The sequence below is a fragment of the Plasmopara halstedii genome (genome assembly GCF_900000015.1).
Source record: "Plasmopara halstedii genome assembly, contig: Scaffold_650, whole genome shotgun sequence".
NCBI lineage: Eukaryota > Oomycota > Peronosporomycetes > Peronosporales > Peronosporaceae > Plasmopara > Plasmopara halstedii.
The window spans coordinates 936061-959940 of NW_020187567.1; the positions used below are offsets into that span (position 1 = coordinate 936061).

Sequence of the window (23880 nt, forward strand, 5' to 3'; positions counted from 1 at the left end):
CGCAACGCCGACTTCAGTGTATTGTCCCCCAGCGACATATGAAACAAATTATAACGCTCCTGCAAGCTCTGTGGTTTCTCACACGGGTAAATTTGCGACAGCAGCAGCTCAGAGCCGCTGTTTGGGATCAGCTCATGGCCCTCCGACTTTCCGAGCTACTGCCAAGAAGCGTGGTGTGCAAGGCGACGCGAATCGTCATGATTTTTCTGATCATAAGCGTCTACGACGTCTGGGTGGTCTTGCCGAATTGGCACCACAAACTCCCACGAGTTCTCGGCGTCTGGGTATCCCCGCCACTTCACAAGATATTGGGTTAAACTCCATCGACGACGCCGACCCACAAGGTGTTCTACGTGGTAGTGGACGCCACCATTCTCATCGAGAAGAGACGGCGGCGGACGATGACGACTTAGTCGATCGCCGTGCGGTGACTCGCGATGCTATTCGAGCGTTGGAGGACAAATTCCGTCGTGATCGGCACTCTGCCGAGCATCTCTCAGAGAGCGCCTACCGCTGTGCGGAAGACCTCGAGAGTCTGGAGCACTTTGTGCACCGACTGCCTGGCGTTGATGATTACCGAGCTCTGTCGGAGTGGCTCCTGGCCGTCTAGAAGACGAATACGTCACTTCGTGCGACGGTGGGGCACCTGGTGCCGTTAAAACCAGGTGCTGAATCAACTTCTGGGTGGTCGAGCGCCTTTGAGCGCCGCTCCGGCACCACTGCTTCCGCGTTCGCGTGTGCCGGATCTCAGTACGACTTAATAAGCGGCAACCTAAAACATCGGATGGGCGCGCATCTTTCTCGGAAAGATCAGCGTACACGCTAGGCCTCGCTTGGCCACGACCATAAAAAGTAAACCGTGGACGGAGCTTCGTCTTAAAGCCAGCAGAAACGCGATGTGTTAGAAGAGTTCTAGCGTTAAATAAAATCAGGTCCTCGAGCTTTCAACATTTCTTCTCCTTTTCCGTCCGCATAATCCTTCTGCATGGCTTGGCTTTTAGCCATCGCATCGCGAATATGTCGTAAGACACTTAGTCTAGTAGACAGGAAGTCCTCGCCTTCCTTACGCACGATGAGGGGGCTGAAATCAGCTAGCCGTTCGGCTATTTCTCCCTTACCAAACCCGTAGTCATGGGATGGCGGCGTCAGCGGGACACGAGGATTAATAAGTCCGTAGAACGGTGTATAGCCGGTAGATGAATGCACTGCATTGATCAAAGCAAAGTCTACGAGTGGCAACTTAGCGCTCTAGCGCTTCGGTGGCTCAGTGCAGATGCTGCGAAGAACATCTACAATGGCATGATTCACGTGCTCGGTCTTACTATCGGTATGCGGATGGTCCGTTGCTGACATAGTCAACATGGTGCCCAGCACCCTGAAGACTGTTGACTAGAACTTCTCAGTGAAGCGTGGGTCTCTATCAGAGACAATTGGCTCCGGGAGTCCATGTTGTCGAGAAACACGATTTATAAACAGCGTCGCTGTTGTTACACCGTCGATGGTGTCCGACACTGCCGCAAGATAAGCCATCTTGCTCATACGGCCCACAAAGACAACCACACTTGTGTTGCCCGCTAAGTCCTTCGGCAGGCCAAACACAAAGTCCATACTCATAGACTGCTAATACCGGTAGGGTACCGGTAAAGGCCAGCGGCGCCGCCGCATTCGAAGAGGGGTTTTACACTGTGGCACGTCTCACATGTGCGCACCTATGTACTCGTCCATTTGTACAGCGCAGTTTACAGAGCTGTACGTCTTCTCATGACCGAGATGACCATTGAGTGGCGTGTCGGGGGCCTCATAGAAGAAACAGTATTTGAAATCTTCATTTTGAGATTCCACAATTCGTGGCGTATTCGCCGAATCGGTGCTATAATACAGCGACGCGTTATCTAACGATAATCGGGGCAAACGTGCGCGCAAACGCGCCGACAATAGTTCGTCCGAGCTTATAAACTCGTTGCCCCTGAGAGCCTGTAGCAGCGCTTCACATACACCATCACCAGCATATGCGGCGCGGATCAAGTCCACCACTGACGACGTCACCGTCGTGACATGAGCAAGCTCATTGTCCAGTCTGCATGACAACGCATCATCCAAAGCATTCTGCTTTCCTGGCGTATAATTCACCTCGAGGTTATATTCTGCGAAGAATCAGAGCCACCTGGCCATCCTCTGCGAGCGTCAGGCGACTGAATCGCAGTGCGTAATGATACATGATCTGTGTAGATCACAAACGGCTTTGAGCCAAGCAGGTGCACTCTGAACTTGACAAATGCATACTTCGTCGCAAGTAATTACTTGTCATAGATAAGTCAGTTCTTCTCCGCAGCCTTAAGCTGGCGAGATTTGAACGCGATCATCCGATCTCGCCCCTCGACGTCTGCTTTTAGCAGTGCACAGCCGATGGCAAAGTCCGAAGCATTACAGACGACACGAAAAAGAACGATCAAGATCCGGCAACGCCAAGATTGGTGCCTGAAGGAGGCTGTCTTTGACCCTGTCAGAAGCCTCGTGTCCCAACATCATTCCGTACCCTTCTTAAGGAGATTCGACAATGGCCGTGCCATTCCCGCATAATTCGCAATATACTTGTGCAAGTAGTTAGCGAGTCCAAGCCACTTGCGCAAGCCCTTTCGGTTCTTTGAAACCGGCTAGTTCATAAATGACCTTGATCTTAGCGGGATCCGCTCGAAAGACACGCTTCTCAATGAAGCACTCTAACAAGTAGATTTCTTCAGCGCCGAAGATGCATTTATCTGCAACAGCATACAGCTTATTCGTGCGCACGAACTCAAGCAACGCTCTCAAATGAACGATGTGGTTGTCCACATCTGTCCTCCCGTGCCCCGCACGACTGTGGACAAAGCTGTCGTCGAATATGTCTGTGCATACGCCCGGAGGGGCCTGAAAAATGGCGTCACAAAACGGTTGAATGTTGCTGGTGCATTTGACAGCCCTTGGGCATCACCAACCAATTCCAAAGCATCCCGCTCGGAGTACTCAGCGCTGTCAGCGGAATAGCACTCGCTCCAATGGGCAATTGGTCATAACCATCGACCAAGTCGAGTGCACCGTATTTTGTACAGCCAACCATATTGCTAGGGTTAGCTAATTGTAAGCATGAACGATACACCACTTGCCGTTCGGCACCCGGACACAACACGTGAGTGTCCAATTGGGAGACTTGCTCTCACGCACTATTCCTGCGTCGTGCTTCGCACGGAAGAAGGCGTCAATGACATCACTCTGCTCCTTGGGCAGGGGTATTGGCGTGTTACGCAGGTTTTGCCTCCCGGAACCAGGTCAATCTCATGGAGCACACCTCGGTCCGAAGGTAGGACCGACGGCGGGTCTTTGGATACGACGTCTTGAATATCCTTTATCAAGGAATAGTACGGATCCAAGGGATACTACAGGATCGACGATCCAGTTCGTGCGTTCAGCACCCTCTGGAGTCCTCTAGGACAGCTTCATCCAGAAGCGACGACGACTTAATCTCCTCTTTCGGTCGTTTGACGACCACCTTGGCTAAATCGCCTGCCTTCAAGGCACCGCCAGACTCTCCGAAGAACATCTCATCCAGCTCAAGAAGAGCATCTACAGCAGAAATAGCCTCGAGGGTGACGTCGCCGTCATCTACCTCCTTCATGCCGTTGACAAGTGTATGTGCGCTATCGTCTACGGTAGACACACGATGGGTCAGAGTCGACGCCCTGCGTCTTAAAGATATCATACTGCTTCGCCGTCTACTCTCTATAGAGGTTTTATCTCATCGAGACCAGTGGGAACACGCACTCAGCGTCGTCCAGTGTCCCCTCTCCTTGCTCCATCGGAGCCTTGATGTTATCAACAAATCCAACGAAGAGATGCTATTTTTGCTGTCTTCGTCCAGTGGATAATGTGCCACTCCACGCGCATAGAAGGGCCTTGCCCAAGATGCCTCGGATCTCGTCCGATCAGGCCACTCTTGGCATGCAGCAGCTGCTTCAACCGGAGTAGTCAGTACATTACGTGCCACTCCACGCGCATCACTAGGGCCTCGCCTAAGGTGCCCGGACCTCGTCCGACCATGACACTTTTAACATGCAGCAACGCTTGTTACGTGAGCAGTGCTCAATGGGCTAAGTGACACTCCACGTACATCACTGGGACCTCGTCCTTGATGCCTTGGCCTTTGGCCAGCCATGCCACTATTGGCATGTAGCGACTGCTTTAATTTTTGAGCAGTGCTCAGTGGGTTACGTGCCACTCAACGTTCAGCCCGCGAGCCATGCTCGAGACTCTTGTCCAATAAACCTTCGATGTATCCGAGTTGTCAAACAACTCGGATACTCCGAAATCCAGCACATTGACCGTCCCGGCCCAGTGCCCGCGCCAATGGCGCTTCTGCTTCCTAGCAGAGGTCGGTTCATGACTCACCAAAGCTCCACCAGGAGACACGCGCGTAGCGCCCAAGGTCTTCGACCTCCGATTGATCCATGGCTCATGGTTTTCAACAATGCCAAACCAAGGATAAGGTCATACCTTGAACTTAAGTCTAATATTTAGCAGCGTTCCATGATAATAAAGTCAAGAAACTTGACACCGAGATTCATAGGGACCCTCGGCACAGTGACACAAGCCCTTGTCGCTAAGCGAACAGTGACGATGTCACTCAACCGCGCTTTCAGCGCCTCAGCATACGGCTGACTTCCTTCGATCGTGATGCGTCGAGCAGTATTTCTCAAAGCCCGGGATCGATCAGAATCCTCCGTGGCTTTTCTATGCCCTTCACGGTCGATTTTACGACCAGCAAGCTTGGCTCGCACACACATTCCATGCTCAAGAGCACAATGCCATTTGGGGCTGAGCCTTGCTGCTCACTGCCGCTTTGAGGCTCACCAGAACTCAGTACTCTTTCAGTACGGCACCCCGCGCTTACTGGGTTGTCTCGATTCCCCGCGTCTAACCCGGCTTGTTAGAAGAAAGGCGTCGGTCCGATGAACCTTTACGCGCCTTGCGGGGCAACCCGTCCGAAGATGACGGATGGCATCACAAACAAAACACCGTCGGATGTTTTCACATTGCTCGGCAGCTCGAAGCTTTCCTCCTCTCTTTCAGCACAGCTGAGATCCATTGACTCCGGCCTGATCGATGAGCTATGAGGGTGTGCATTTCAACCAAGTCGTGCGGACTTGAAGTCGAATTCGACATTAAATACCACGTTCACCGCTTCTTCAAAAGAAGACGGATGTACACGGAAGACTTTCATTCTGGCCACCCAAGTGCGGAGGCCCATCATAAAGACGGTCACGGCGACCGCCTCGGGGAGAGGATCTGCTGTCACCCTTGCAATGAGAGTTCTCAACTCTTGGACAACGTCCACCAGCTCCTTCTTGCCCTGTCGAGAAGCAAGGAGACGCAATCTCACGCGATATGCCTGAGTAGGTAACGAGAATAGTCGCAGAAGCTGCTGCTTTGGTTTCTCCCAGGGGAGCAACGCCGCTTCAACCGAAACGCTGCACGTTAGTGCCCATACTTGCGCTCGGCCCCCCAGCTTGGGGATAACTAGCGCCACGCGCTGTTGCTCGTTTTGGATCATGGCGGATGACATAACTATCTCGGCTTCTCTCATCCAGAGAAGAAAGCTCTCTCCATCCTTACCTTCGAAGGTCTTAACGCTCACCATGAGCGGCCTGGGTCAGAAGGAATCATCCGTCGTCAACGGTGGCGTCGTAGACGCTGTCGACGCTGACAGATTTTGGTGTAAGTGCTCTAACAGAGTTGAAAAACGCCTCTAGGCGCACGCGTATGGCCTCGTGCCCTTGCTCAACGAGGTTCGCCACACCCTCCGAGCCCAGCCGGGAGATCAGGCGTGGATTGACTACAAGTACTACCAAGTGCAAGTTTTTTGCGAAGTGTCTAGACTTTGTAAGTATTCACGTACGTTGTACAAAACATCAGAGCCGCTGTGCATGTGCCGAACTTCAATCCACAAGAAGGGCCCTGAAATATGCTATCGTACCACTGGTGGACCTGCGGCCGACCAATACTGAAAATCTATCATGGTTTTATACTGACGATAAACGTGAGGGTAAAGGATGCAGTGTACTTCACCAAGTTTGACAGCTCATATGATTCTGGCAGCTTCAACTTAACGAAGACCCACATGAGACGCTCATTTTCAACGTAAGCTGTATGTTGTTTACGCCATTACGAGTACCACAGTGCGCTACTGATTCGCCACTGCATTACCAGAACCTGATGCAGGAGGTATCTGTGGAATTGTTTTGTGGTGTGAGTAGACGGTAGTTGTCGTGTTCGCCAAGATAGTATTACATAATCCCAGTGCTACAAAAGTTCTTTGCACGTATGCAAGATAATTGATCGAAGCTGAACGCAAACAAGAGCTGTTTGTTTGCCCGTGAAGCGACGTCGTGCGGGTGGAGTGAGTATAAATGTACTCGGTGTGCGCCACGACCCAGAACGAGCGGATGATCAGTGTATCATCCGTGGGTCAGTAGTACTGTCAAGCACATCATCGCTTGTCCAAATCAACCTGAAACAGAACCCTGTTTACTCTCAGCATCAAGGTGCCTGTTGTGCCTTACACGATGCTCACCTCGTCAGAGCCCCTCGACTCTACTGAGAAATAAGGCATAAATGACAAGCTTTAGGTTTTGCGCATCGATTTGGAAAAGCTCCACGATGAGCTTGATCTTCTACGTAATAGTCTGCCGGAGATACACTAAAAAGTCAAAAACCGCAAGGAAATGCAGCAATAGATCGCCAAGCGGGGCATGCTGGCAACATCAGCAAAGGTGACTTCGTGCACTGGTCTCGTGCCGACCAATGTCTTTAGAAAACAATTTGGTGGGAAGCTGTGTGAAACGTTACTCGAGAACTGAAGTTCTCGAGTATTCATACATCAAGGATCATTTGATCATGGAGAAAAGCGTGGAAGTCCATGGATCACGCCTCATATTCTTGAAAGGCAGGTACTTTTACGTAATAAAAAAATATATGAGCTTGTGAGTAAGCAAGCCTTCTTGTTGGGTGTCATTGAGATCAAGGGTCACTGTTCCGACAACACAACGCAGCGATGGAGTTTCTCACCTCATGACGCGGTTCGCAGTCGGTTGAGCCGTGATCACGCCAATAAAGCGCAGCCACACTTTGCAACATCTGATCAGCGTATTTCTACTTTGTCACAACGTGCTTCATGCTGGCAATTATGACCTCGTTGCTGTAATATCGTCCAAAATTTATAGTGAGCTTATGCATTCGCTGGCGCAGTCCATAAAGATAATACAGAGTATCGTCAGCTCAAGCTGTATCAAATTTTTCACGATGCTGGCAATTGTCTAATCTTATTTAAACTTACAAACAACAAGATCTTAGTTGGCGGCATTTACAAAGAGCACCAGTAAACAATTTAACTCTCATAGAGACTATAAAATCAAAGGCTTCTAATTCCACGTACACTATTATATCATGGCCGACGATTTCGAGGCGCCGTGGGTTGAAAAGTACCGACCGCGCCTTCTAGCGGACGTCGTGGGCAATCGCGATACAATCGCAAGTTTGCAGGCTATGGCAAAGATGGGAAACATGACAAATTTGATCCTCGCTGGCCCACCAGGAACTGGAAAGACCACAAGTATTTTGTGTCTAGCACGCGAGTTACTCGGTACTAGCGTAAAGCAGGCGGTACTAGAGCTTAATGCATCAGATGATCGTGGTATCGACACGGTTCGTAGCAAGATTAAGATGTTTGCACAACAAAAAGTGACGCTACCTCCTGGCCGCCATAAGATTGTCATTCTGGATGAGGCCGACTCTATGACCGCCGCAGCTCAGCAAGCATTACGTCGTACCATGGAGATCTTTTCGGCTACAACTCGATTCGCACTGGCTTGCAACAATTCAACAAAAGTTATTGAACCTATTCAGAGTCGTTGCGCTATATTGCGTTTCACACGGCTACCGGACGAGATGCTCCTACGTCGTCTACTGACTGTATGTCAACAGGAGAATGTTGGCTACAATGAGGAAGGACTTGCTGCACTCATTTTTACAGCAGAAGGTGACATGCGCAATGCGCTTAATAATTTACAGGCTACAGCAAGTGGATTTAATTTTATCAGTGATGAAAACGTGTTTAAAGTTTGCGACCAACCTCATCCAGCTGTTGTACGTGAGATCTTAAATCATTGTGCTGCTGGAGAGATTGATGGAGCTGAGAAGCAGGCAATTGCATTATGGAAAAGTGGTTATTCGTCGTTAGATATCATTGGAACAATTTTCAGAGTATGCAAGGCGCTGCCAATGGAGGACGAGAAATTGAAATTGGAATTTATTAAGCGTATTGGCACCACTCACATGTGCATTGCTGACGGAGTGTCATCTCTACTGCAAATCCATGGACTTGTGGCTCGGCTGTGCTCTGTCGCATTGGCTTTAAAGACAAAACCTTGAAAAGATCAGCGTAGGAGAAGGTGATGTATAAAAGTAACCTATCTTTATAAGGGAATTTTATACTTGTTATCAGATATGGTGCTTCGAAATACCAAGCAAGCACGTTCCTCGAGTAAGCTTGGTCTTTGGTCCACTACTAGGTTTAAATGCCTTACGTTCGCGTAATGATTCGGGTAAGTTTTTAGTTGCAAGTTTAACGGGATTACGGCGTATAGGCAGCATGGCACGATTCACAATGGCTTCATCGTATGGCTCTGGTAAACTCTCTGGAAATTTCTCAAATACGCCATCTACAATTGGATAATTGGGCCTCCATGGTTTATAACTTGGTGCGCTAGCTGTTGCACGTTCCTTAGGATTCATCGTTTCTTTTGCATCTTGTCGTCTGGCCTGACACTGCTCATCCCAGCTCAAAATTCGAGATGCTGCAACATGTTCGTGACTGTCAAAAAAATCCACTCCTTCTGCAGTAGATTTAAATGGCTTGCGATCACCAACAGCTTCTCTATGTTGTGCAATGTCAAGTAAAGCAACCCTCCGCTCAGATCCATAGTCGGCGTCCATCGCTGGGATAGTTTCACCGATTGTAGTATTAGCATACCCAAACGTCCCGCGACTTCCAGGGTTCGTAAGCACGTTTTTCTTTTCAAACTGTCTAGCTTTTGGATTAGGTCGAGACATTGCATTTTCCTGAATGACTTTGTGAATCTCATCTTCATTCCGTTCAAACTTGCTAAATGCTCCATAATAATCTCCTGAGCCAGTGTGACTCTGAGCAGGATTCGAGAAACAAAATCCATTTGGTTTGACAAACTTTTTTGTATTTTCAAGTCGACGGCGACATTCTAATTTATACTGTTCGGCGTACTCGCCGCCAAGTGGATCAAACTTGGGGTAACCTGGACCAAAAGTGGCAGCTAGTTGACCTTTTTTCGACGGGCATGTAAGAAAAGGTTTTAAATCGCCTCCTTGACCTCGTTCCTTTGCTTTCTTTTGGCCGTAAGGATCACCGACTGATATAAAGCTTAAATTACTAAAACCGCCGTCGCGAGATGGGGTTGCCATGTGCAATAGCGCAAGATTTGGAACGTGGAGAGTTGGAAAGAGTAGTAAATTGTAACTATATTTAAGTTGATGATCAAAGCGAAAATAGAGTCAAAAGAGTGCGAGAGATCGGTAGTTTGGGGGGTAATTGTCATATGGGACGCCTAGACGTGTAGCTACGATTGATCTTGTCGTTTATGAAAGCGAAGAAGGATATTTGAATACTCGATGTATTACGAAGTATATGGCGCATTTCAGCTGCGACCACCGGCGACTTCCGATCCTAAAATCGATGTTTAAGCCTTGAAGCACTTAACTAATCTGATTAAAACAGCCTTGATAAAAAAACTAGTCTTGACCTTTTTAGCTTCTTGTGGTGAGGTGGATATCGTAGTCTTGGCCTCTTCAGCTTCCGTTGGCGGCTCAAATTCGGTTTTTGAGTTGGGAATAACAAGTATACTCGGTCTATCGCCAGCGAGGCCACCAACAGAGTTAGTCTTGGATACAAAAGTTACCAAAGTTATAATAAAAAAAATGAAGTGAATTCTCATTGGCAAGACTGATTTGTGATGTTCTGGGTGTGTCGAAAACTGAGAATGAAATTTGAATGATCACTGTCCGAAAATCCTGTCAGTCATTGGACGAACCCGCTGTTAGAGCTACTGGTTCAGGATGAGCAGATAAAGAGCCAGACGTCTCTTCAAAGAAACGAAAATGCGATACTTTAGCGAGCAAAAAATGGTATAAGAAATGCCAAAATGGCGCTGGCCCTTGCACTCAGTGCTATCTCTCTGAAACTCAACTTTGTAAACAACTCTTCGATTATTATGGCCACAAACTTTTTCGTGCAGCTGGGCGTTATCGATTGACACAGCAAAAGTGACGACGTATCTTGAGGGTAATTTCATTAATGGATATATTCGGTTGGGCAGCGAATAAGGTTGGATTGTTCTACGTACTTTTCTATAGCAAAGCGAGCTCTCAATGTCGGTTCCTTAACCAACTCTCGGTTCCATTTTGGTAGAAGCGCACGTGTCAATCTCTGCGTTTGTTTACACGGTTTCTGAGAGTCACTAGCTTCCTTTGTGCAATGTGTACGGTAAACTCGCCGCAATCCTGACGACAAATCATGATTGAACAATCTCCAAATACACTCACAATACTACTGGAAAGCATGGCTCTAGATCTTATAACGGATGCGAGGACAAAGGTTCATTCACGTGCTTTTTGTGAGTAAAGTATTTTATTTCGTCCTTTTATTTTTAATGTTTAATTCTTCGCTTTGATGCAGGGTAGCAGACTACATCTTATGTCATGCCCGCCATGTCGAGCTCTATGTCTTTGGACGTCGGTGCAGAGACGGATGTCGCTTTTTGTTTTTCACCTCTAGTTTTCCTCACGTCACAAAAATTCAAAGAGCTCAATATTAATTTGCTTGTCTTACCTTCAATAATAATCATACCCTTGGGTTATTCCTTACGTATCCTTTAGGATAATAGTTGGATTTATAATCAAGAATTTAGTCTGAAAAGAATTCCATCATCGATGCAAAGCGTGGTCCAAAATTTTCTACGGCCTGGTAGCCGCGAGTTCGTCATCGTGCTGAATGTTGTACTGGCGTTACTATTTGTCGTGATGCTATCACTTGTCTACACTGAGTTAGAAGACTCATACCATGTCTTCATTATGCTATTCCTTGTGATTGGACTTACAATTTCTATCAATTGGTTCATGATCGAAGCTAAAGATCTCAAGCACATACATGTAGCACAAGATGACAAACAGAGCGAAAAGTCTTCTCAAAGACCCAAAACGAACTGAGACAGAATACGGCTGAAGCAAATTAAATACAAAATCAGTTTTGACTCGTTTCTTATCATTACTCATGCTACTTATGTATCAAAGTGTACTTGGTTATACTTAGTCTTGTTCTTAGCTTCGTTCTACATATCGTCGTCATTGGATAACCCAAGAAAACGTTTACAAGTAGTCTTTGCGATTGTTCGACCATAGGGTACGTACGAAAGCGTGTACCAAATCAAAGCCATGAATTGCACGAGCAACGAAATCAAGACGAAGAACAGTCGATGATGAATGTGATGCGAAAAGCACAATAATAGCGTTACAAAGATAAAACTGACGTAAAACACGGCTGAATAGCGACGTTTCGTATGGAACATTGTCTGCATTTGTTTCCATGGACCGACAAAAAATGTGGTCGAGCCAATAGAGAGAATGTTGCCAATAGTATAAGCGATGGCAAAAGGTGCTGGATTGCCGTGCATTAATTTCGCTAATCGGAATGTTGAGCCCAACGACAGTATAAAACCTAAGAGAAAACACGTGATGCAGCCGATAAAACGCTCGTGATACGATAAACTTGGACATAATGAAACACCAGCATCAGATCTAAGCGAGTCTTCGGTCGGCTCACCACTTTCAGGGTCCAAAAGCTTCTGTCTCTGCCACCGTAAAGTATCCATCATATTGAATTAAATGTCGTTAGGGAAATGAAGATACAAAATTTGGTCGACTCAAAACAATTCACAAATATCCAACTCAGATTCGTACTTAACTACAACTGCGCTATCACCATCCACGTATCGTTTTAAAGCATGCAGCCGCTTTTTCAAGAGGCGCAATTTGCTTGTTTTGAAGACGATGACAAGGAGCTTCCACGTTTTGTTATCTCGAATCCATCCGATACTTTACAACCACACAAAAGCTTTGCGCGCGGTACGTTCCTTTCCCTTCCTTATTTCTATTTATTTCTAACCTTTTGATTGTCATTTCTATCTTTTTTCATTTTGTATTTCACCTGATCTTATTTCAGTACATACCATTGACTGCACAGGATCTGGAAGTTTTTACTTTCAAATGGAACGTTTACGCGATCGTTTTCTATGTTGGCGTGTGGTTCAAAATGTAATTGTTTTTCGTGAATTTAGTCTCAATATATCGTTAAAACAAAATGGGATTCGTGTGGATTTGATGGCTCCGATTGTTTCATCAGGAGTTTTTGCAGTTGAAAGTTGGGAAGATCATGTTGTGAGTATTAACATTGTGACACACGCTGGTACAATCCATCGATTGAAGTATCGTGTACCTACTGAATTAGATTGTAGTATCTTTTCAAATGCAAATGTTACGGCATTTCCAGAACCAAAAGTTGCTACACGAAAATATTGGGACGTCATTCAGTCATTAAAATCTCATGAAATTGTATCAACAGCATTGTGGGTGAATGAATATAATGTAGTTCTTGGAACAGATTGTGGACAAGTCATTGGTGTAAACTTTGGACTTCCTCAAGATGAAGAAAAAATACATGAATTTGTGTTTACGGATACATCTGTTATGAGTTGGATCTGGCATGGTATTTTACGTAAAACAACTGCAACATTCATGCCAAATGGAAAACGAAACGAAAAGCAAGACGAAGGAGCTGCTGTTATTGCCATGACGTGTATTCAAGTTGAAGATGATGATGAGAAAGATGAGGAAAAAGACGTTTGTGTTGTGACGATATCAACGGATTGCGTATTGAGAGTGTGGAGTTTTGGCTCACAATCGTGTATAGGAAGACAAGACTTACGAAATTTAGTTATGCCATGGATACGTGAGGACGAAAACGATCAGAATGAATGGAATGACGAGAGTTTAGATGCTGAAGATGAATCTCCAAAAAGTAGCATCTATCTCACTAATGCCAAGATCATCGCGTTGCCACCAACAACATCTGATAATTGCCGATTGCTGGTACATCTAGACACGACAATATCACCTTCATCAGAGATTTATTTGCTTCGAGGAGACATGCCATCTACTATAATCTCAAATGCTGGTGCTAGTAGTTACGATTTGGCTTTACAAACGGCAAGAATTTTTTCTATGGAGTCACCTCAACGAAAACGTGGATTGAAAATGATAGATTTTGCAGTTGATACCAACTTTTTATTCTCTTCATGGCGTTCATTAGATAGTGAGCAAGTTATGATTCATCCAAATCCAATGGCATTAACTGGTCCAAAACGAATTATGGGTCAAGTGATCAATACTTTGGATGTACAAATGCAAAAGTTTGAGACGGAAGACAATGACTGGCTTTTTGAATTGAAGGAAGAAAATGTCGTGACGAGAATTGACGATTTTTTTACGGAACGTATTTTACTTCCTGGTCGATTTTCTCGACAGAATGTATTAACTGCATTGAAAGGAAGGGAAAGTAATGATGTTCATATTGGTATTCAGTCGTTTCGAAGTGAAACTCAAGAGTCCAAGTATAAAGAAATGCTCATTCATTTTGTTTCGAGTCGTTTAAAAGAATCATTTGGTGATAGAAATCCATCGACTCAAAATCTAGCACGAGTTCAAATTTGGAAAGATTTAATTGCATTATGTACAAAACACTGGCATTGTGAAACAGTACCCATTGGTTTTATCACTACGACAAACGCTTTGCTTCCTGGTACACCAGTGATGTTGCGACGTAATCGTGTGTCGTTTCTATTTCCATCTGCGTTTTCAATCACGACATCACTTTTGTCTCAAAAAGAAAAACAAACTACAAGTAGTGAATGTGTCGATGAGATAGTACTGGACGTACTGCCGATCTTTGATGCATTTCCAAGTCAAAGTTTTCAATCTTTTATCCATCGTGAAATACTTGATGTATCTTCGGATTGGAAAATTGAATCATTTGTGGCTATGGCACGACATTGTGTTCGTCTTGGATTGATGCCAAAAAAAAGTATTGATTTAAAATGTATCCCCGAAATTGCACTGACACAGTCAATTTTGCGTCTGAGTACAATTCTTGGTGGAGATATTAGTTTTCACGACCAAGTGTTTAATGATCTTGTTGCACAATTATTTATTTTTGACAAGATGGATGAGACACATAAGTATCACCATTCAACAATGAAAAATCCTCTTGACTTTGATGAAGACATGGCCGGTGACTCAGACGATTATAACATCTCGGAAATCTCGACAGATTCAAGTTCCAAAGCTCCACGTACGTTGTTTGCTAGTTCTCAAATGTGTTTTGCATTTGGACAAATGGCTACAAAGATAATTGATGAATTGTGCCATCAATCGCTTCGTGTGGTACTTTTTCTTGCCTTTATTGTGGACTCTCGACCAAGTTTTTTGAGTTGTTCTACTTTAAGTAAACTCGAGCGGGAAGTGTTGCCTAAAGCTGTCACAATTTATCAACGTTGGAGACTTTGCCAATATGTTGCTACACGAGGAATGTCTCACGACGAAAGTGGCAAAGGTCTATCGGCCACTTTGTTGCCACCACTGCTTTCGACGTTTCTATTGGACAATAATCGCAAACTTGCTCATTCGGAAAACTTTTTACGAGCACTCTCTGTGTTGCAACTTGCAAATGCGACAAACAACGTGCAACTTGAAGATGCACATGGTGTGTTAGTAGCTTTTATGCAAGAGATTGTACACTATGTGGCGCAACCTCACGCTGCAATGGTGCAATTTTTGCACAAACACCACCAATTTCGCTTGTTGCGTGCTATATTTTGTTGCGCTCTCCGGGATGTGACACGGAAAGCGCAAAATGCCAAAGCTGAGCATATGCATCAATACATTCGATCGATTGGAGAGTGTTTGTCATCTGAAGGACAAATGGCGGCAACACAAACTCTAAATGCACAACATGCGCGATGGTGTTTCCAACAAGCAATTCGTTGCTTTCGCATTTGCCTGTGCCACTTTTTCGCTGAACGTCAACATCGACCATCACTCCCGAACCAAACACTAGATCAATTTATTTACGATGTCGTGGGTTTATTAAAAGAGACAGTACCACGTGGTCATTATGACCAGTTGCTAGGATTTTTATGGACTTTAGTCACCCAAGCATTAGGTCACATCACTCATGAGGATGATGCTCAAAGTTTTGCTGTGCAATCATTTCTTTGGGTTAATGTGTTCAAATATTCCGTGGAGGAGCAATTATTTCGTGACGCACATCTTGCCCTCATGCACCTTGTTGACTTGTCTGGTGCTTGTAGTGGCTCGGAAGCGACGGTAGAAGCGGAAGAAACAGCGCGAGAATGCGTGAATTATCTTGTTAAGGAATTGTACCGTTATGGTCACTTGGATTTGATCTGTGAGCTACAGTGGGGACCACTTGATTTGCATGTGGAAAAACATATTTTGTGGCAAGCTGCTAATGCCACAGGGGTGAAGAGTGATGGTCTCGATGCCAATGCTGTACGATATTACAATTTACTCTATTCTTTTTACCTACGCAAACAACAGCCTGCTAACGCCGCGTCGTCACTCTACGCACTTGCACTTCGACTGCGTCTTGCGGTTTCGACGTCCAAAATTGCTTTAGAATCTCAACGTAATGCTTTAAATGCTGCATGTAACGCTTTGCGAGTTTTACCAGTTGCCAATCGATGGGTTGTACGTAAATTACACACAGAAGAATTGGCAATGGCCAAACGTGATGGCAATTATGCAACTCGGATGATGTTAAATGTTGTAACACTTGATGATATGCGACGAGAATTGGCAATTTTGGATGGAAAGTTGCGATTGTTGGCAATTGGTCATTCGGAAAGTCTTCTCTTAAGTACGATGGATGGAAATGAAGTGATTGCCTTGCTCATTGATGCAGTGTATAATAGTTGCCATAATGTTGGCCAATCGACAGTGGCAGAACGTCGACGAGCTGGTGTTTTGACAATTGAAGTGGCCACTGACATTGCAACTAGATGCTCGAATGCAAGTATGTGTGGCCTCACCCAATCGTTGGCACGTTATTGTGTCGCAAATGACCATTCAACAATGGCGTCTTCAGTTGCACGAGCCGATCGTGATTTGTTGTGGGATTTGCTGGAAATGGTACTTTTGCATGTTGCATCACTGCAACAATATGAAATTGCGGCTGAGACGGTGTTGGATATGTGGCAACAAAATAATCGGAAACTAAAGTTGCCATTGTGGCTACGTAATCGTTTAAGCGACTCAACGTGTGGCAACCCTGCAAAGTTGCTGATACTTTATTTGAAACATGGTTTGCTGAGTGAAGGTCTGCAACTGGTTGAAAGTCTGTTATCAGACAGTATGGACCAGATCAACTTAAAGTTTGAAGCTCAAACTCAGAAAATAGGCACGAAGTTGCCCGATTTGCCATGGATTCCTTATAATCTTGTAGATAGTTTGCTAGACTCGACAGATGCGGTACTGAAGCATGAAACAAGTGGCAACGTCTCGAAAGCTGCCGTGGAAAAGTTGCGCGAACAGGATCACAGCCTTCGGCAACTTTTGATGCGCTATATGAATTCAGTTCATGCACTTCAACAGGCTCAAGAAGCGGCAAATGTTGCACGGAGTGGCATTGCGTTGGACTCGTAGTCGATGATTGTTTGCGTTGTTGCTCTCGATTTGGTTAGTTGGATCAAATTGAAGTATAAACATGCATTAGTTAACTTAACGACTCCAATTTTGCCTAACGTTTAGAGTAAAATAAGTTGCCATCCATATTTTTCGATTTCTGATATGAAATTGCAATGAAAAAACGAATTGCAGGCTTAGCCAAAATATTATGCATGTCATGTTACATCACCTGTGTAAACAGATTGTAAAGACTGTATCGTCTTCCACAGTTGGTTGGCTCCAAAGTAGTAGAAAGCAATGAAAGACAACAAGATGGAGACTGGCAACTTGAGCCAGCTCGTGACGCTGCTTGGAGAGGGTGTGTCCTGGTACGATGTTGAGCCGAAGATTAAGCCAAAGCTTAAACATCAAGCTAGCGAGTCATTTAATGCAACTGACGAACTGGTGGTTACTTTAAAGCAACAAGCGCAACAGTTGCTCGAAACTGAAGTGGCACGTTTCGAGGCGCAAAAAAGTAGCAAAATGTCAAGTGATGACAAGTATTTGGCAACAATGATGAAATCAGGTACTTTGTCCGATCGCGTCGCTGCACTCACGCTCACAATACAAGCGTCACCACTTCACTCACTCTTGCGTCTTGGCCAGCTTATCACTATGGCGAGTAAGAAAGCGCGACGGGAGAGTCTCATGGCAATTGATTCACTAAAAGATCTTTTTCTCAATACTTTATTGCCAAATGAGGCAAAACTTCGTTTTTTTCATCAACATCCGTTGCGTGCAGCTTTGCACTCACCTGGTCACTTGGTTTTATGGTTTTTTGAACACTGTTTAAAAAGTGTGTACACTCAACTTCTGAATGTTTTGGCTTCTGGAATGGACGATGCCATTGACTGTCACAAGCGTGCGTGTCTTCGTACAACTAATGCATTATTAAAGGCTAAACCGGAACAAGAAGTGGTACTTTTGGCTATGCTAGTAAATAAACTTGGGGATCCTGACCGTAAAATTGCTGCGTACATACATCGAATGTTGCAAGAATTGTTGCATGATCATCCAGCTATGAAACGTGTGGTAGTAGATGAAGTTGAACGATTGTTGACACGATCAAAAGTATCAGATCGTGCCAAATACAATGCTGTGTTATACTTGAATCAGATTTATCTTGAAAGTGGTGGCGTGGATGCTGATCTTGCAAATCATTTGATTTTAGTATATTTTGGATTATTTACGAAACAAGTACATAATCAAGATAAAGTGCCCAAAACGAAAAATGAGCACAAAAAGACAAAAAAGAAACATGTACCTATTTCAAATGAAGCTATGGATCGTAAATTACTCAGTGCGTTGCTAGTTGGGGTGAATCGTGCATTTCCATATGCAAATACAACTTCACTTCAGTTGCGAAATGAGATTGATGCGTTGTTTCAAGTGGTACATCGTGCTCATCATAGTACAAGTGTACAAGCATTAATGTTATTATTCCAAGTTATGAATAGTACTAATTCCGTTTCCGATCGATTTTACACTGCGTTATATCACAAGTTACTTGATCCAAAAGTACGTGAAACGTCAAAACATACACTTTTTCTCAATTTGATTTTTCGAGCTATGAAAGCAGATGTATCACCTGCACGTGTTGGAGCATTTATGAAACGTTTGCTACAAGTAGCTAGTAGCATGACACCAGCTTTTGTATGTGGAGTCTTGTTTTTATTGTCGGAATTGCTCAAAGTAAAGCCACAATTACGAACATTATTAAATCAACCTGAAATTGGTTCTGGAAATGGTCATGATGATGATATGGAGCACTTTAATGATGTCAAGAGTGAGGAAGTTGAACATGAGGATGAAGAGATAGAGAATGAAAGTGAAGAAGGTGACGATTTAGTGAATGAAACAGAAAGATCAGCAAAAGTTTTGGCTCGAATGTTTGAAAATGACAAAGATAGTATGTCTTGTCAAAACAATGGGGTACACTTGAATTCGACAAAGGTACAAATGGGGTACGATGCGAAAAAACGAAATCCATTATATGCTGGTGCAGAGAAAGCATGTTTGTGGGAACTTTTGCTTTTTACTCATCATTATCATCCGTCAGTACAGAGTTTTACTCGACAATTAATTGAAAATGAGCATCAGATGGGAATTCAAAACGCTGGTGATCCATTAGTGGATTTTACGATGCATGCATTTTTTGAGAAATTTGTGAATAAAAAACCTCGTCAGAAAGTTTTGGAAACGAAGAATTTGAATGGAACGAAAGCTAAGAATTGGACATTTGTTCCAATTAATACGGAACGTGTTTTAGAAACGAATGTTGAAGCAAGTGATGAATTTTTTTACAAATTTTTTAAAGAACGTGCAATTCGAGAAACTACACATGGAAAGAATCGTCGAAAGAAATCGAAGAATGAAAAGAATGAAGAGGCACTTGTGGATATTGAAGATAATGCTGAGATTGATGCATTTGCTCAAGAATTGGCCGAAGGAATGATGAAAGATGGAGATTATGATGATGAAGATCCTGATGTGAGTGGATGGAGTGATTTAGAGGATGAAGATTCGAAGGAAGATGAGAGTGATGAAGAGGAACTAGAGAAAGATTTGGACTTTTCGATTATAGATGCAGATGATGAGGATCAAGTACTTCAAGAAGAAATGCAAAGTTTCGATGCTAAGAAAAAGAAACAGATACTTCCTAAGAGTGGAGAAAAACGAAAAGGAATGTTTGCTAGTGCTGATGATTATGATCGGATTGTGAAGGATGCTATGACGAAGCAGAAAAAAGGAAACAAGACGAAAAAGGGGAGACGAGAATAGAGAAATGTGATAGTATTGGAAGCTCGTAATCATAAATTCGATGAGCATATCACAATAGTATTGATCTCAAGATTTTTTAGTCAAAGCTACTTCGTAAGTTTGTTCTGCAATGCTACGTTCTTCATCTGTATTAATGACCAACACTTTCGTCCTTGCATTCTCTGACTGAATTTCCACAGGACCTGAGCCCATAATTGACATGACATTCTTTTCATCATTCAGTTCAATTCCAAAAAATGAAAGATTTTGACACACACGTTCACGAATTATCGCTGAATTCTCACCAATTCCTGCCGTAAAAATGAGCGCATCTAATTTCCCATTCATTTCCAGTATGTAAGCTCCAAGATACTTGCGAACACGGTGAGCAAAGACATCTAAAGCTAATGAAGCATAAATATCATTTTTCATACGTACACGGTCTTGAATAATACGAATGTCACTATCTCCACAGATTCCAAGAAGACCACTCTTTTTATTAAGCATACTATCCACCTCCTCAATAGTCATATTAAGTTCTTTACATAAGAAAGCGTGAAGAGCTGGATCAATATCACCACAACGTGTACCCATTATTAGTCCTTCGAGTGGAGTCATTCCCATACTTGTATCAATACAATACCCATTTTCAATTGCAGCAAGACTAGAGCCATTACCCAAATGACATGTAATGAAATTACATTCATCCAAAGATTCATTTAAATAACTCGCAGCTTTTTTCGCTACATATTGGTGACTTGTACCGTGAAAACCATAGCGACGGATGCCTAAATCATTGTAAAGTTTGTATGGAATACCATAAGTAAAAGCTTTCGGTGGCATTGTAGCGTGAAATGCCGTGTCAAAAACCACAACTTGTGGACATGAACCAAAAAGTTCGGTCGCCATTTGAATTCCCAATAAATTATTTGGATTGTGCAGTGGAGCCAATTTGATATTGGATTTTATGGCTTCAATGACTTGATTATCCACTAGTGAAGCACAATTGAAAGTCTCGCCACCATGTACGACGCGATGGCCAACGGCTTTAATACCGTCAAGATAAGATCCAAAATATTCATTCACAGCAGTCTCAAAGGCGTTTCGATGTGAATTTAAAGGCAACTCGATAAGATCTTTCTTACCAGTTGCGAGAGTCTTGTGTGTAATGCGTCCATTCTTGTTACTAGATGTCGATAGTTCGACGAGGCCTGTGAAAACAGCAGCACCCACACCATTCGAGTGCAAATTAAACAGTGAATATTTGAGAGATGAGCTGCCAGCATTAATCACGAGAAGATGCGAATTCGCGACGGACGTTGACACGTTGCGAGTGACAAACCTCGTACGTAGGAGTTTTGATGACAGCATGGGAAAATATCTGATTGTATAGTAACTTAAATTATTGCAATAATTGTAAATTATTATATTGTAATCCGAAATGTTTTAATGCCCTTTATTCTAACAGATCATCGAAGGTTGATGTGCCTAGTGTGTCGGACCTTCCCCCGGCAATATTAGGTAAAGAATTCAAATTACCAGTTTTCACATTGAAGTGTCTTATCATCGAAAAGTTCTGCTTGGGTGTTACCCAACTTGTCTCTGGATCAGGCTCAAGACTTTCATGTGATGAAGCAACTGATTGTTTCATTTGACGGACAAGTGATAGCATTTCTTGCGTCCGTTGACGAGGTGTCACATACTTTAAAGCAAAAGAAGAGACGTCATCTGTTGTATCAATAGACGTGAACGAGGCGGAATCCCACATTTCATGTGAACCCAATGTTGCTTCATCAGTGGCCAATGTTGTTTCGTTCATAATTGAAACTGATTCTTTGTTATCAGATAATTGACTGTTGAGTGAATTATGTGATGAACCGAGACATTTGCTACCAGATAGTTGAGTGTTACGTGAAGAATCGAGAAGAGCTCGAGCGAGTGCTCGATTTTTTCCACTTGCAACGGAGTAAATACTGTTGAAACTTTGAATGCTAGTACGATTGCCATTGACATCATCTTGACGAAAACTTTTGGTTGAAATATCGTCATCTGAATGACAAGATTCACACTTGCGACTTGATATTGGCAACAACGTCTCTTGGAATTTTCTGTCCAGTAGCTTTTCCAAAGCTTGACAACGTCTTCGAAGTTTTTCGATTTCTGCATGAGTCTCGTCGTTCACTCGAGACGTTTTCGCTTCGATGAAAGGCACATCGGTTTGTGTCTCGATGTTACGCACGCTAGAAGAATCAACAATTCGCGTCTTCTGTAATTTCACCTCTAATTGCTCAAGTTGACGTTTGTGCTCTGTTGCTATTGTGTTCAATACTTCTTCATGTTCTTTCTTAAGACTTTCCACTTTCTCGGGAAGATTGTCATGTATTATCTTTTGTTCGAACTCAGTTCGAAAGCGCACTTCGAGGTCGTCCACTTCTTTTTGCTTTGATCTTTTAAAATGTTCCATACTTTTGATCAAAGCGTCTTTATCGTTGGCAAATTGAGTCTCCAAAACCTTCTTGCTTTCACGTAGCTGTTGAATCGTGTCTTGAAGCTCGCGGACCTTTCGCTCATGTAGCTCCTTCGCCTGCTCTTGCTGAGTTTTTAAAGCTTGACACTGCCGCTCTAGTGCAGCTGCCCCCTCTTTTGCCTGCACAATGACTTCACGAGTATCTCTATGTTGACTTGCCATTTGTTTTCGCTCGGCTTGCACGACGTCTAGTTGTGTTCTTAATTGCTCTAATTCATTTTCGTAACGTCGGCAATTATGACTGTGCTATGATTTTAGAATACACAACATCAGTCATTCCATTCAAAATCTTCTAGGCAGTACAACGCACCTGCTCCTTTGCCAATGCAAGCTGAAACTCTAACGATTCTCGATCTAATTTCTCTCTGTGTTTGGATTCTGCTGAACTTTGTTTCAATTGTTCAATTTCATTTTTCGCAGTGCGCAGCTCTTCCTCTAAGCAAGTTTCCTTCTTCTTGTATCTCCCTCGAACAAGTTTTAGTTCTGCAAGTGACTCGTCAATCACACGCTGCAATCGCTCTTGATGATACCCTTGTACTTGTTGTATCGCACGATCATAGTTGATACAGTGTCGACGTCTTTGCTGCTCCACAGCTTCATTTAAACTTGCAATAGCAATTTCTAAAGCTAAGAAATGTTTCGCTACTTCTGATGGAACGACATTTTTGAGTGCATGTCCAATATGCCATGACTCCACAGTCGTATTTTTGTCATTCGCGACAAGCGTCACATTTGCATTATCGTCGCCATAGTTACAATTGTAGCTTTCAGCTTGAAATGACACTTCCGATAGTAAATTATCAGTTGATTTATGAGAGTAGCTTCTTCCCATCCTCTCCACTTCTTGCGTAAGCAGCAAGAGCCATTGTATCACTGCATCGTCTTCCTCCGTCTGAACTGCTGCTTCCTTTCTTTTTTGTCGAAAAGGAACTTGAGAAGAGCAAGAGCTTTGCACCGTCGATCCTTGTGAGCTTTCTTCCTCTTTTGCTGACACGACAACATCTGCTTTGATAGTCTTCTGCCAAATACTCTGAAAATCACCCAGCTGCTTTCTCACCGCTTGAAGCTCTGCACTTATCTCTTTCTGTTGCACTAGCAATTTCCTCTCCGCTATATTATCCATCTGCTTTACCATTGGCGACTGTTGTTTTTCCTTCAGAATTCGGGGTGACACACAAGATACGGGTTGAAACCAATTGGTGCTGCTGTGGACACTCGAAAGTCCTCGAGAAGTCTCCTCTTGTCTGCGTTGCATATACACCAAGTGCATGTCTTTTAAGCTTTGTTGTTTTGTGCCCGAATAGCCACCTCTAACGCGTTGCATGCGATATACACGCTGGTGCTCAGTGCTAGTCACACTGCTAGCCGTGTCCAGACTCACATCAGCCTCGACATCGCTCCAATTCACACCAATGCTGCTTTTAGCTGATTCACTGTATTCTTCCCAGTCTGGAAGCATCCAAGGTGCATTCGCGTTGTCTTTAGTGCCGTTATCATCTCCTTTAAGTGCTGCCATCGTGTAGCCACGCCGGCTTTTGGAATTTTTTTGCTGAGCACGGCAACGATTGGTTAAAAAGGAAATCAAAATTTGACTTATTGACGATCCAGAAGAGAAGACATGTACAGTAAAACCTGTATAAATTAAACATGTTGGGACTGGGGGACAGTGTTTAATTTAG

General features: G+C 43.9%; 9 protein-coding genes across 9 annotated transcripts; 4 read left to right on the top strand and 5 right to left on the bottom strand.

The window, feature by feature from the left end:
* Nucleotides 1–7476: 7476 nt before the first annotated feature.
* Nucleotides 7477–8460, top strand: PHALS_12826 (replication factor c subunit 2; the record flags this gene model as incomplete). The annotated part of the gene is made up of 1 exon (XM_024728455.1): nt 7477–8460. One exon carries the CDS (start codon nt 7477–7479, stop codon nt 8458–8460), a length of 984 nt encoding a protein of 327 aa, XP_024578931.1.
* Nucleotides 8461–8529: 69 nt separating this feature from the next.
* Nucleotides 8530–9525, bottom strand: PHALS_12827 (uncharacterized protein; the record flags this gene model as incomplete). Its single annotated transcript, XM_024728456.1, has 1 exon — nt 8530–9525. The coding sequence occupies one exon, from the start codon at nt 9523–9525 to the stop codon at nt 8530–8532; it is 996 nt and encodes a 331-aa protein (XP_024578932.1).
* A 31-nt stretch (nt 9526–9556) lies between these two features.
* PHALS_14640 (uncharacterized protein) lies at nt 9557–10461 on the bottom strand. Its single transcript, XM_036407535.1, has one exon. The coding sequence runs from the start codon at nt 10053–10055 to the stop codon at nt 9801–9803; it is 255 nt and encodes an 84-aa protein (XP_036263229.1). The 5' UTR covers nt 10056–10461; the 3' UTR covers nt 9557–9800.
* Nucleotides 10462–10779: 318 nt separating this feature from the next.
* On the top strand, nt 10780–11444 carry PHALS_14638 (Endoplasmic reticulum, protein Pkr1). Its single transcript, XM_024728459.2, has one exon. The coding sequence runs from the start codon at nt 11050–11052 to the stop codon at nt 11323–11325; it is 276 nt and encodes a 91-aa protein (XP_024578934.1). The 5' UTR covers nt 10780–11049; the 3' UTR covers nt 11326–11444.
* Nucleotides 11445–11447: 3 nt separating this feature from the next.
* On the bottom strand, nt 11448–11990 carry PHALS_12828 (vesicle transport protein; the record flags this gene model as incomplete). Its single annotated transcript, XM_024728460.1, has 1 exon — nt 11448–11990. The coding sequence occupies one exon, from the start codon at nt 11988–11990 to the stop codon at nt 11448–11450; it is 543 nt and encodes a 180-aa protein (XP_024578935.1).
* A 129-nt stretch (nt 11991–12119) lies between these two features.
* On the top strand, nt 12120–16893 carry PHALS_12829 (Nuclear pore complex, Nup160 component; the record flags this gene model as incomplete). Its single annotated transcript, XM_024728461.1, has 2 exons — nt 12120–12240; nt 12338–16893. The coding sequence occupies 2 exons, from the start codon at nt 12120–12122 to the stop codon at nt 16891–16893; spliced, it is 4677 nt and encodes a 1558-aa protein (XP_024578936.1).
* Nucleotides 16894–17187: 294 nt separating this feature from the next.
* On the top strand, nt 17188–19695 carry PHALS_12830 (CAATT-binding transcription factor/60S ribosomal subunit biogenesis protein; the record flags this gene model as incomplete). The annotated part of the gene is made up of 1 exon (XM_024728462.1): nt 17188–19695. One exon carries the CDS (start codon nt 17188–17190, stop codon nt 19693–19695), a length of 2508 nt encoding a protein of 835 aa, XP_024578937.1.
* Nucleotides 19696–19761: 66 nt separating this feature from the next.
* PHALS_12831 (acetate kinase) lies at nt 19762–21045 on the bottom strand (the record flags this gene model as incomplete). Its single annotated transcript, XM_024728463.1, has 1 exon — nt 19762–21045. One exon carries the CDS (start codon nt 21043–21045, stop codon nt 19762–19764), a length of 1284 nt encoding a protein of 427 aa, XP_024578938.1.
* An 85-nt stretch (nt 21046–21130) lies between these two features.
* Nucleotides 21131–23717, bottom strand: PHALS_12832 (uncharacterized protein; the record flags this gene model as incomplete). Its single annotated transcript, XM_024728464.1, has 2 exons — nt 21131–22447; nt 22512–23717. 2 exons carry the CDS (start codon nt 23715–23717, stop codon nt 21131–21133), a joined length of 2523 nt encoding a protein of 840 aa, XP_024578939.1.
* Between the last annotated feature and the right edge of the window lie 163 nt (nt 23718–23880).